This window comes from Sinohyriopsis cumingii, chromosome 5 (genome assembly GCF_028554795.1).
Source record: "Sinohyriopsis cumingii isolate HCF-2022 chromosome 5, ASM2855479v2, whole genome shotgun sequence".
In the NCBI taxonomy this organism is placed as follows: domain Eukaryota; kingdom Metazoa; phylum Mollusca; class Bivalvia; order Unionida; family Unionidae; genus Sinohyriopsis; species Sinohyriopsis cumingii.
The window spans coordinates 37,041,942-37,055,732 of record NC_142965.1 but is presented as its reverse complement, the minus strand read 5'-3'; the positions used below and the strand labels follow the sequence as shown (position 1 = coordinate 37,055,732).

At 34.8% G+C, this 13,791-nt stretch overlaps 1 protein-coding gene across 2 annotated transcripts in view; it reads right to left on the bottom strand.

Moving 5' to 3' along the window:
- Positions 1-577: 577 nt before the first annotated feature.
- Positions 578-13,791, bottom strand: part of LOC149798948 (alpha-1,2-mannosyltransferase ALG9-like) — a 98,436-nt gene continuing 85,222 nt past the window's right edge. Inside the window, exons 15-18 of one of the 2 annotated variants that reach the window (XR_016421045.1) lie at positions 13,618-13,747; positions 6,488-6,618; positions 5,238-5,912; positions 578-5,075 (exon numbers count right to left, since the gene is read on the bottom strand). Coding sequence is in view for 1 of the 2 variants with exons in the window: in XM_089957868.1 (XP_089813994.1) it covers positions 5,786-5,912; positions 6,488-6,618; positions 13,618-13,747 (388 nt within the window). In the remaining variant the exon portion in view is untranslated. Of the gene's footprint in view, positions 5,913-6,487; positions 6,619-13,617; positions 13,748-13,791 lie in introns of both variants that reach the window. The other variant, XM_089957868.1, reaches the window with a different exon arrangement.

The window sequence follows — 13,791 nt, the reverse complement described above, 5'->3', positions numbered from 1 at the left end:
TGTATTAAGGTGACCATAAGTGCAGGTTTCAAGGGTTAGTGATGATGTACTGAAAAATAATCGTTTAAGTGAAATGCTTTGGCAGTAGTAGATAAGCCAAGTTGTTGTAGGTTTAATGCCATTTTTTCAACACATCATAGACAATATATGGCGGCCAGTATAAATGGTCTAGGAAGAATCCAGGAAATCTCAGTAAGAACCATTGACCCATGGGAAGCAAGTGGCAAACTTTCTTAAAAACCCATGTTGGCCAAGCCTGGGACTCAAACAAATAGAGGTGAAAGATGGCTACTTAGTTCATAATCACTAACCTTTATGCTGTACCTCTGGCAGCTATACAGCCAAAATAGGCATCAAAATCAAATGTTTTCTAAAATCTAAAATATAGCATTTTTATTACCCTGCATCCAGAATATCTGAACATTATGTTTTCTGCAAAAATAGTCCTATGTTAAATGGTTTGTAATGGTATGTGTGAAAATTATTACAATATTATCTACATTCAATATGGGTTTGGTTTTGTGGCTGTACATCACTTTTTAGCAAATGAAATGTTATACATGGCAGGAAGTATATCTGGTGGAGAAGATCATGGGAAGACAATCCAATTGGCAAGCTTTCTCACATACCTACATTGGTTGAGCTATAATGGAGGTCACTTCTTTATAGGAAAATACTGAATATGCCATAACTCCTGCCTAACAGAGTCCAAAAACACAGACCTCACTTTCAATGATGGACATAAAAAAAATTAAGACGCTCTTATGAAGGTAGGATTTAACTTTTCCACCTCCTTTATTTGATTTGACACAAAAAATGTAATTAATGTGATAATACAAAGCAGGTCAGCTTTTAACTGAGTGTAACAATACAGCAAATGCATCTGCAAGTCCGAAGTCAATTAGGTTTTCATAGAAATGCTCACAGATATAGCTGTAATAGTAGATTGAAATTTTTCATTTTTAAATACAAGAGGGCACATTGCATTTATGATGGTTACATTGAAACAGAATTACAAGATAGAAATAAAACACAAATTTCATTCAACAAAATTTTAATTGGTGTTTATGAAAGTGTTGTCACCAGTAGGCATTGGTAATATTTTCATCAATCAAAATTTTGTTGAATATTGTTAATTAGAATGTACTGAGAATATTTGTTGGTAAGAAAAGTTAACAAAATACATGAATTTGCTTTAAAAGTTGAGAATTTCATGATGATGTTTCACATTTCTGGGTACTAACCACCATATTCAACAATAAAATGAGCAATATATAAATATATCAAAGTGTCATTTGCCAATTTTGATCACGATTTTCTTCACATTCAACAAACAGAGGCCAATATTTTTCTGTAATTTTGGTTTTAAAAAATGGGAGCCATGCATGTTCCTTCATTATAAGTGGGTTCCTGAGTTATCTTGGTGCCAGTTATCAAGAAAGTGATGAAGTTATAATTAGTGCAAAATGAATAGGACTTGCTTTAAAGTATGTAACAATAATAATGCATATTAACCACAGTAACCTTACATACATCATACCACTAATGTACAATACAATGTACAATTTCCAATGACAAGTTTGGACTTAAGGGCTTTTGCCAACACATACAAGTACCCTGATTCAGTACTGTTTAAATACTATAACAAGACAATTTATTGACTTCAAAGGAACTTTAAAAAAAAAAAAATAATTCATAGGTGAACAGTACCACACACATTTAAACAGTCTATATATATGCTCTATCACCCATACATATATATATGCACACACAACCCAAAAGCAGTAACCCTAACTGCCTTACTAGTTGGAATAATAAAATATTACACCTCTGTATTTGCTTCACATTCCTAATGGCTAACCTTTTACTTCCAATTTTAAGAATCTTTACTCCAAACACAAAAGTTCTGATATTTTATTATGGACATACATGTAAATACACAATTGCAATCATCTACCTTCTTAGGGCTATTCCATTTAAATATTTTTGCTAGCCAGGGAAGGCACTTTATATAGAGGATCTCAAATGGGTAATGATATAATACTGAATTTATGAAATGAGTTGAATAATGTCCAGCTTTTGCAAGCCTTGGCGAGCAAAAGCTGGACATTATTCAACGAGTTTCATAAATTTAATATTATATCATTACCCATTTGAGATTCTTTTTATCACAGTTTTTATTTCAGTGGAGATTATTTAGATAGAAAGAAGAACAAATAATTTCGTTCAATCTGACATACGGTGCACCTTTCATTTGTTGTGCATAAAATATTAAAGTTAAACTAGTAAATTTAAAGTAGATTGTACTTTTTTACAAACTGTAAATCAAAGAAAATGCTTCCATCCAAATAAACAGAACATTTTATAATGGCAAAATCATTTTTCAAAATAGAATGATCAATGTGATGTGATGCCACATTATTAGATACGGTACACATTAGGCCTAGAGTACATGTTTACCCTAGAATGTCCCTTTCAGAACAAAACATTACATTGTTGCGATTTTCATGTGAAATAGGATTTCCTATATTTACTGTAATGCATTTGTGATGGGATATTTACAGTATTTGACTGGAACAATAGATTGCACAGAAGATGTAAACAAATTTCTTTTTGAGTCGGATTTGCATCCCATATATGCTGCACAAAGATCAGCTGTGGTTGGATAAAGTTCTGTCAGTTAAGAGACCCGTTTATGTCCAAATTCTTCTGTGAACAGAGGTGAGTTTATTTATTTCTGTAAGTTAACATTAAAACCATGCTTGTATATACAGTGGATTCTTTATCTATGTTACAGATATACCGAAGCTCCCCCACCCTGCCATCAAATAAGCAATACCCTTAATTTTACTTCTTTTTGTTGTTCTTGTTTTGTAGTTTTATGCCATTTTGTCATCATGATATTGTTATACATGAGATAAGAAACCCCTGTAGGGGTAACATATCCATATTCAGACAGCTGAAATAATTTGTCCTCAATTTCCTTTCACAAGTCGAGTTCAAAAATGGCTGCCAAAAATGTTCATTCAAAACAAAACATTCCAGAAGGCAGGGTTAAAAATGTTTTCCCATGATTCCAGCCAATCATTAAAGAGGATACTGCACAGTAATTTCATGGGCTTATTTGGACCAATCAAAATCACAAAGTGATATTTTAGCATATGGTAATATAAAAAATTTGAAACTGCACATACTATAGGAAAACTATACCTACCTACTATGTGATAAAAACATATATGCCAGGGTATTCTGGTTACTCGGAGAGTTCATATGAAAATCATACAAAGTTTTAAATTGCATATATGGATCACTACCCCACATTAACTCATTAACCCCTGGAGGTTTTTGTCGTTTTTGCCTGAAATGTGAGTAGGAAACACGTTGTGGGTGTTTTCTGAATACATCCTAATACATCAACTTCCAGGCGATTTTCCAATAACCTAATACCTAGTTGTGTTAGAAACATCGTTTTCCATTGGCTATTTTGCTTGCGCATGAGCAGAAGGGTAAAATGGGGAGTACTTCTTTTTTTTGTGCTTAATGGACCCATCATTTTCATATCGAGACCACTCTTTATCCCAAATGCCCATCTTATCCTACTTTTTGCAAAGGTTCATCTGTCTGTTTGCAGTTTACACCGGTATGCCTTAGATATGAGACCAAAAAGTCTAAAATCTGGACACAAAATCGAATTCCAACCACGGGCGAATTTTGAGTGAAAAAAAATCGGGTAAAAAAAATGAGGTTTTTTTCCTTTGTATTTTGTAGTGCAACTAGAACTTCCAGATTATTTGGTATCATTGTAGAGCTACATTTGTCTGACTTTCATCTTTCGGCAGTAGGCTACTACCTCCTGTCATGTACGTAAACTCGGCACCAGGGGTTAATGAGTTAACAAGGATACAAGGATTTTGGAATTTTTTTACAGATCGTCAAGGAATGGCTAAATTTGTAATTTATGTCCAATATCAAGCACAAGTGATTAAGTACGCAAGGAATATTCAAATTTGGTGACGTCATCAAAATGCACCCAACTGCATATATGGATCACTATCCCACATTAACTCATTAACACCTTGAGGTTTTTGTTGTTTTTGCCTGAAATGCGAGTAGGAAACACATGTGAGCTATTTCTGAATACTTCCTAATACATCAACTTCCAGGTGATTTTCCAATAACCTAATGCCTAGTTGTGTTAGAAACATCATTCTTCATAGGCTACTACCTCCTGCCACATAAACTCGGCGCCAGGAGTTAATGAGTTAAAAGTGCCTTCCCTGGGTATCGAGTATAATTTACTGGGACAGCCTTAAGGATATTCTGTTACTGACATACACGTAAATACACAAATGCAATCAAATATTTACTCAGTATATTCTGCTACTGACATGCATGGAAATACACAACTGAAATCACCTATCTACCAAGGATATTCCGTTACAGACACACATGTAAATACACAACTGCAATCACCTATCTACTAAGAATATTCTGTCACTGACACACATGTAAATATACAATTGAAATCACCTATCTACTAAGTCTATTCTGTTACTGACACACATGTAAATATACAATTGAAATCACCTCTCTACTAAGTCTATTCTGTTACTGACACACATGTAAATATACAATTGCCATCACCTATCTACTAAGTATATTCTGTTACTGACACACATGTAAATATACAATTGCCATCACCTATCTACTAAGAATATTCTCGTTAAAATATATATGCATTACACAACTACAATCTCCTATTAATTATGGATATAGATGTAAATATACAATTGCCATTACCTACCTATCCAGGATATTTTATTACTAACATACATATAAGCACACAATTGCGATCATCTCTCTATCAGGGACATTTTCGTATGGACATAGTAAGAAACACAAAATTGCAATTAACTACCTAGACTAAGGATACTCTGTTACTGACATACATGTTGGAATTACCTACTACTAACGATATCCTGCCATGGATAAACATGTAAATACACAATTGCAATCACCTACCTACTAAAGATATTCTGGCATGGACAAAAATGTAAATACACAATTGCAATTACCTACATATCAAGGGTATTCTGATAACAACATATATGTAACACAATTGCAATTACCTACATATCAAGGGTATTCTGATAACAACATATATGTAACACAATTGCAATTACCTACATATCAAGGGTATTCTGATAACAACATATATGTAACACAATTGCAATTACCTACATATCAAGGGTATTCTGTTAAGAACATATAAGTATATGCATAATTGCAATTGCCTACTACCAATAATATTCTGGCATGGACATACATGTAAATATACAATCGCAATTACCTACCTACCAAGGATATTCTGGTAAGAATATATATGTAAATATACAATTACAATTACCTACCTACCAAGGATATTCTGGTAAGAATATATATGTAAATATGCAATTGCAATTACCTACCTATTAAGGATATTCTGGTAAGAACATATAAATAAATACACAATTGCAATTACCTACCTATCAAGGATATTCTGGCAAGAACATATATGTAACACAACTGCAATTACCTACCTATCAAGGATATTCTGATAACAACATATATGTAATGTACAATTGCAATTACCTATCTATCATGGATATTCTGTTAAGAACATGTATGTAATACACAATTGCAAACACGTATCTACTGCTGTCTCAAATGTTTGGGCCATCACACAATTTAAATGTTTTTCTGGGGAATACTTAAGTGTACTTGAATGACTATAGCCCCGATAATGTTATCTCTCAGTTTTTGACTTGTAGGTTTTCTTCGTCCTGGTAGTCCTTAGTAAGTTGTAATCTTCATATACACAGAATTTATCTGACACAAAAGGAATGTAGAAAGCCCTGAAAAATCTGTGAGATCTGAAAAGATTAAAGTGAAACAAAACTAAAATATCTGTATAGGTGGGGATTTTATTAATTTGTTTGTTTGGAGTTTAATGGTAAATCAAGACACCTTTGACTTGTGAGTCCAGCATGGGCACAGATTAAAAGAAAACAATCTTATATTAAACATGCAATAACATTTGTTTGAATATGAGTTCCAATGGGCAGAAAATAAGATTTGTTTCCATTTGAGTTCTAGTGAGAATAAATGAAGCCATAACAATGTGTTTCCCATCTGATTATTAGACTAAGTGCAGTATTTCTCTAAGGTAGCAATCATGCTACAATGGCAAACAGGTCAAAGACTTTGGATGCCAAACAAATCACAGCATACATTGGGATTTCCTTCACGCAATGTTCTTCCAGATTTGGGCTGTCACTATTCATCCTACATATGACTGCGCAAACAGCTAAAAGAAAATAATCTATTTGTACATTAGGCAGTGTCAAATCTATTGATACATTATGCAGTGTCAAATCTGGGTCTAAACCACTTGCAGTCATACAGATAAGGTATATTAATAAAAGCATTATATTTTTAGTAGCCCTACCTTGAGGCATCTAAGAATTTAATCGATGCTAGAAGTTTCCATTCATCCAAGTTTGCTGCATATCTGGGTTCCAATTCTGTCTCTGTGGGTAAATCCAAATCAACCAGGTAGTGACAGCGACTGATGTTTGTCTGCAGTATATAAAATAAATAGATTGAAACAGTAAAAATGCCAATAATGTTTCCAAAGCATGAAGATTACTTGTTAAAATAATGGGGTGAGCATTTCGAAGTATTATGGAACAGACTAATAACAACCAAAATCCCAGAAATCCACAGATACACACCTATATGCAAACATCAACTGGCCAAAGCTAAGAAAATCACCAAAGCCAACCCCCCGACAAGTTAAAGAGTGGAAATGCACCAAAACCTAATGGAATGCCTGCAGAGAAATCAAGGTAGACCTATAAAAAAACAGAAAGAAAAAAAACAATTAATAGACATGATATTTCTTCTTTTTAGAATGATCAGGGATGAGGAAAAAATCCCAATAAAAACATGATTAGCAAGATGGTTATCTCATTAAACTTCCATGAAATCTCAGGGAAGGCAATAACTAAATACTGTGCACCAGAAAAAGTCATGACTAAATTCATCTTGGAAAAGTTAAAGATGACTTTGGATAAGAAACTCCAAAACAAGAAAGCTAAAATGGATGATACATTTATCATATAGCCTCTACGCAAATAATGACGGTACAATCTCTTGCATAACATTCTTCTATCACAGTTGACTTTGGAAATGCATTCGAAAGAAGTGTAGACTGAAACACCAAGTGGATGCTAATGGGATATTATGGGATACCATCGAGATTCACCGACAGAATGCAGAGTGGTTCACAAAGAATCTCTCATGTAACTATCTGACATGGAGACAGGAGTCTGACACTGACAGGTTTGTCTGCTGTCCTCTCTTATGTACACCTGAAGGAAACATGGTCAAGTGACAAACCATTAATTGACTAAATCTCTGCATGAAATGGACTTTGTGTCTGAAGAAAATGATCTGGACTTTGTGTCTGAAGAAAATGATCTGGACTTTGCACATGACACAGTTCTTCTACCTCACAACCAACTCCAGCCACAGAAAAATATCAGCAAACTAGGAAATACAGCAGCTAAAGCAAAACTGAACATCAAGAAGTAATGCCAAATAAAAGTTACATTGATAAGCAAAAAGACAGAAGAAACTCTCAAAGGTGACATGCTTATCTACCTTAGAAATATCACACGTGAAGGCAGGTACAGAAAATGATACACTAACAAGAAATGACACAGGAAGAATGGCATTTCCAGTCCTAGCCCTGAACTCCTGCCAAAAATCTTTACACTGAGGGGTAGCTGTCAAAATTTTAAAATATTGCATTCATTTAGGAGGAACTGATAGGAAACAAACTGGATGTACATGAAGTTACATACACTGCTCCCTCGATAACTCGCGCTCTGATAACTCGCGATCCCGCTTATAACGTGGTGTCTGTCTTGGCTCCTGATTTTTTTCCAGAGAAAATGTATTTAAAATATCTTTAAAATATGCTGAACATAAAAAAATTATGATAAGAATTGATAAATTAAACCTTGATACATTGCTCATTTTATCATCGAAAATGGTGATTAATGCCCGTAAAAATATAATCCATATTTTGAAATTGGCAAGTTCTAAAGAAGAATTAATTTCAAAGATCTCGAAAACGCTTAATTACGCGTATTTGGATGCCAATTTTTGATCTGGGACGCAGAAAATCACTGAGGCGGGAGTCCTCCGTACGCATGTAATAGGTGCACGGGAAAATTCAAAGATTTGCTGGTCCTGTTTCAGCCACCTGCTTTGTGGGAAAATGTGTTGATCAGTTAACTGTGCTGGTATTTACAATGACAGAATTCAGTGACTGAAAGACTCTTTGATGTACTGTTGCCATTTTATAAGAGTACCTTAAAAAAAAAAAAAGAACATGATGCAACAGCTAGGCGGTAAGTTCAAAGGCTTTGACTAGCGGCCGAGTGAGAAAATGTACTGATATTTAGTGATTGAATTCAGAGGCAGAAAGACCCAGTTTTGAAATCCTAGCGAGACCTCTGTTTAAAGATATCATATATTATGTAAGTTTTATGATAAATAGTTGTCAGTATACTGTAAATAAACAGTCTGGTGAAATAGCGATCAATGAAAACTTCTGGTAAATGCTAACAGGTGGCAACAGAGAATGAAATAAACACCAATTAAACGTCTTCCTGTGTGAAAGTCACGTTCTAATCCTTTAATTCCGTTTCAGTGTAAACATTATAATCACAACATATTATGTTCATTGAAAACATGAAAAGAGTCAATCGACCGTCACGTCGAAACCCGTGAGTACTTCTGTGAGAACCTAATTACATGTACATGCCAGCTTTGTTTTGATCAACAACTTGGGGAAGTGTTTGTTGCATTAAAAAAAAATCGATTACAAGAGACCTTGGGTGCTGGATTAAGGGTCTTGGAGCTGCCGTTGACGTAAAGCAAAACAGTAACAGAGACAACGACGATGATAGTGACTTTGAATGTTTCAGTGAAACTGATGTCATTAATGCCGAGACTGGTTGGGAGAAATTCATACAGACTCATGGTCCTGAGATGGGCGTTTCTCTTGATGATATTGAGGAGTGGATTTGTGCTGACAATGATTGCCCCACAGCCGAATACATGTCAGATGAAACTATAATTATTTCTATAGCGAACAAAGTTGCAGCAGAAGATGATTCTAACTGGAGTAACACAAGTGTTGAAAGTGATGCAGACGCAGATGTTGCACCCCCACCCCTCTGCACAGGAAGCAATCAAATATTTTGATATTGCCATAAGGTGGCTGGAGAGCCAAAATGTTGACTACGTAAAGCTCATGCAGTTGAGAAATCTGAGGGATTTTGCTCGGCGGCAGAGAAACCAAGGAGTAACACACACACAAAAAAATAACTGATTGTTTCAAAAAGTGAATTGATATTTGTCAAGCGTGGCACAAACGGCAAGTATTAACTTGTTCTAATTTACATTGTTTTAAATTTGTAGACCAATTAAATACGTCTGTACTGATTAACCCTTGTGTTTTTTGTTTTCCATTTTACTTCTATCACATTCAAAAATATTTATCTATCGTTCGATCGACACTGTATATAAAAAAACGTCTAATTTGGATCAAACAATAAAACTAGAATGTATCCAATTCAACATAAAAGTTAGTGACGTAGTACACAATGTGTGAAGTGGTACACATGTTAAGCGAACGGAAACCACGTGGAATAATGTTTTCGATGATCGCCTCAATATACTGTAATTTATCCTGAAATTAATGTTGTCCTATGAGGAAATAATAAAGTACACTGTTATGAAGAGATATTTATTAACATTTAATCTCAGAACGATTATAAAATGAGTATTCAACAGTATAATCTGCCTACCCCCCCCTTATTTCTCCGTTATGTTGTCAATCACTTTATTGGTTTTGGGCTTATTTTATAGGTCCCTCGATAACTCGCGCCTCACTTATAGTGCGGTCGATGTTTCTGGACCCTGATGTGCACGAGTTATCGAGGGAGTGGTGTATACACATTTCAATGTACTTCATGCATGTTCTAAACAAACTGAATGTACATGAAATTACATAAAAATTTCAATGTAATTCATGCATGTTCTAAACAAACTGGATGTACATGAAGTCACATACAAATTTCAATGTGCTTCATGCATGTTCTAAACAAACTGGATGTACATGAAGTCACATATACTGTATACAAATTTCAATGTGCTTCATGCATGTTCTAAACAAACTGGATGTACATGAAGTCACATATACACATTTCAATGTACTTGATGCATATTCTAAACAAACTGTATGCATATGAAATCAATGATATGCATATCAATGTACTTCAAGCATGTTTATCTTCACATGTTGTTCTCATTAGGCAAGCAACATAAATTCCTTCTCTGTCAAAACCATTATATGGCAAGCAACATAGGTTCCCTCTCTATCAAAATCATCACATGGCAGACAAACTAAATTCCCCCTCTGTCAAGATCTGTCACATCTTTAAATGTATAGCTGTAAAACTTTATAATAAACAAGCTGAGCTCTTAAATTCACCGTTCTTAATTTTTTTTCCAAGAAAAGTCTCTAAACTAAGCCCAAGGAAAAAACTAAACCAGCGTTGCATATTTACAGTAACCACATATCCAGCATAAGAAAGCTTCAATAAAATCTTCCAAGCAATGATAAGTTCAAGTTTCACAATACTAACCCCTTTTCTCCCAAAAGTAAAAAAAAAAATGTCCCAAACATGGGACAGAGGAAAAAAGTGAAGAATTATTTTTTTTACAATGTTGGCTGCAGTAACTTTGACCTTAAGGAACCTAATTTACTGATATGAAAATTGGATCGAGGAAACTTTTTAATATATAGAAATGAAAATTGGACCAAGGAAACTGAATATATAGAAATGAAAACTGGACCAAGGAAACTGAATATATAGAAATGAAAATTGGACCAAGGAAACTGAATATATAGAAATGAAAACTGGACCAAGGAAACTGAATATATAGAAATAAATTTTTTCTCTTAAGACACCTTGATCTTGGATATACTGGTGCCAAAACTAATAGGCTTTGCTTCTATTCATAGCAAAGCCACATAAGGTTTAAAGAAAAAGAAAACCATCATAAACTAAAGTTATGTTGCAGAAACCACCTTATCAACAGACTGACAGAAACAGACATGATTTTGGTCTTCCATAAAAAAAGCTGAAAATATTTAATGGGGGGTTTGGGGGGTCCTCCCCCAAATGGCTCTCAAGAGGCAGCGCCCCGATCTGGGGGTCCAGGTTGCCAAAGGCTCCCGGCCAAAAACGCATTTTACACTCATAAGAAAAGCTCCTGGTGCAACTTATGATCATAAAATAAACCAAAATAATCATTTGAAAAACTAATAAACTTACCAAAAATGTTCAATTTGATTTCAATAATGTCACAATATTTATAGTCACATGAATTTGTTCTCCAATACTGTGCTGTTGTGTTGTTGTGATCTGGATTTTAAATGTAGCTTTAACAATTTTTTAGTCATATAGCTACGATGTTTGCAGTGTGACAGTTTATAGTGATGTCTAGCACTGGGGCATCATGTCGCAGACATGTAGCATGATGTCCCACCCAGTCACATTATCCTGAAACCAGGTCGACCAATCCTAACACTAACCTCTTAATGCTGAGCGCCAAGCGAGGCAGCTGTTAGTACCATTTTTGTAAGTCTTTGGTATGACTTGACCAGGGATCGATCCCATGACCTCACCGCATCCGAGGCGGACACTATACCACTAGGTCATCGGAGTGGTTCTCCAATACTATTGATGCTAAAGTTATTTCATGTGCATGTCAGTGTTCACACTGTAATTAAGTCACAATGATTTCTTAATTTTTACAGCAAATATATTATACTTCTCTCTTTTCATAACAAATCTGTAAAATAAACACCCATGTACATCAACTATATACAAATAATCCCATACATACACTTGTCTTTTTCTCCAGTGGACACAACCTGTTGATATGCCAGTCAAGCTCTTTTTGTGGCTTTGGCAAAGATATCTTTAGCCTTCCACTGACTTTTTTTGCACAATGTGCAATCATTTCTTTTCCTTCTCAATGAGAGCCTTTTTCCTTTCAAGCTGGTGCTTGTATTGGCAACATGCAGTGCGCATATTCTGACAGGGGCTACATCTGTTCTCTCATACAAGAAATCTTTCTTCTTATAGTAATTAACTGCACTTTTTCCAGATGTCTTCTGAGCTTCAATTTTTTTCATATGCAGCTTCTTTTGTAGGTGCTGTTCCAAACTCTTCCAACCGCAATTACCATAGAGCAGAAGTCACAAAATGCCAGTCCTCTAGCGTTCATTTTTTTAATAAAGTGACCAACTAAATTTCTGCCAACTTTTCACTCAAGCCATTCCCATTTCCATACATTTTCTCTCTCAACACTCGGGGCCCCGAGTGGCCGAGTGGTCTAAAGCGCTCTTCGTTACGGATCACTGCCATCTCACCTCTGTCTGCGGCGGTCCGAGTCTAAGATTCAGCCAATGTGGGCATGTGAGAAAGCTTGCCAGTAGCTTCTCGTGGGTCAGTGGTTCTTTCCGGGGTTTTCCGGGTTCTTCCTCCACCATTAATAAAGGCCGCCATGTATAGCCTATCGTGTGCTGAAAAATGGCGTTAAACCCCACAACTCTCTCAACAACTCAGGATGCCATGTTTTACAAGCATGCTTCTTTTTCCACTGCCATCAGTTTCCATTACACAAAGGTTCAATAGATGAATTTAAACCTTTGACCAATCAGAATACTCTTTATGACAGTTTTGTGCTAACTAATATATGAAACAAATAATTTACAAGGGTCGTTGCGGAATGGGAGCTAACAGACCATTTAAAAATAAAAAACCCAGATCGGAGATGATATAAAAAACGGACTATATCAAGAAAAATCTGATTCAAGTCAGGAGAAAAGCAGATTTCTACTTTAAAACAGAGACCAATCATGTGTGCAGACAACTGTGAATTTATTCCCTGCACATAAGCATAATCATCTGTATACTTAAAAATTCTGCAAATGGTAAAATATTCTTGACAATATCTTACTACTCATCCTGTAACCTTATTGAATAAGGTTTCAGTACAAAAGTGTCATTTCTAATGTTTCAAATATAATTTTTCCATATTTTAAAATACTTATTATTTTTTACATTGTGACAGAAAAAATAAATAGAAGTTTTCTTTATTTAAATGAGATGTGTGTTGCTATTTTATTTCCCTTTTATGGTAATAACTGTCTTTTAAATTTTTCAAGTAATTTTGATTGTTCATATGTGAGGAATAACATGAGTAAATTTTGTTTAACAAAATGCCTAGGGTGATAGGTTGTCTTTGCAACTGTATGATCTGTAATAAAATTAAGGATACTGGTATGTGTATGTCATTTTGATGAGAAAAAATATCCCTTAATAAATTAGTAAAATTGTGTAAGATTATTATATTCCAAGCCAAACAATGCTCAAAAGGAAAATGAAGAGATCATAAAGGAAAAAATAAACAACTCCAAAAACTTACATATCTGGATATCTCTTCTTTATTGAGGTCATTCATGTCTGAGGGTATGATCCTCGTGGCATCAGGACCTGAACTGTATGGTTTTGGCAGCTGACCCTTGAACTCTGACCTAAGGAATTGAAGACTCCAACTATAAGGAAAGAAACTCATATTAGCATAAGCAAAATAATGACT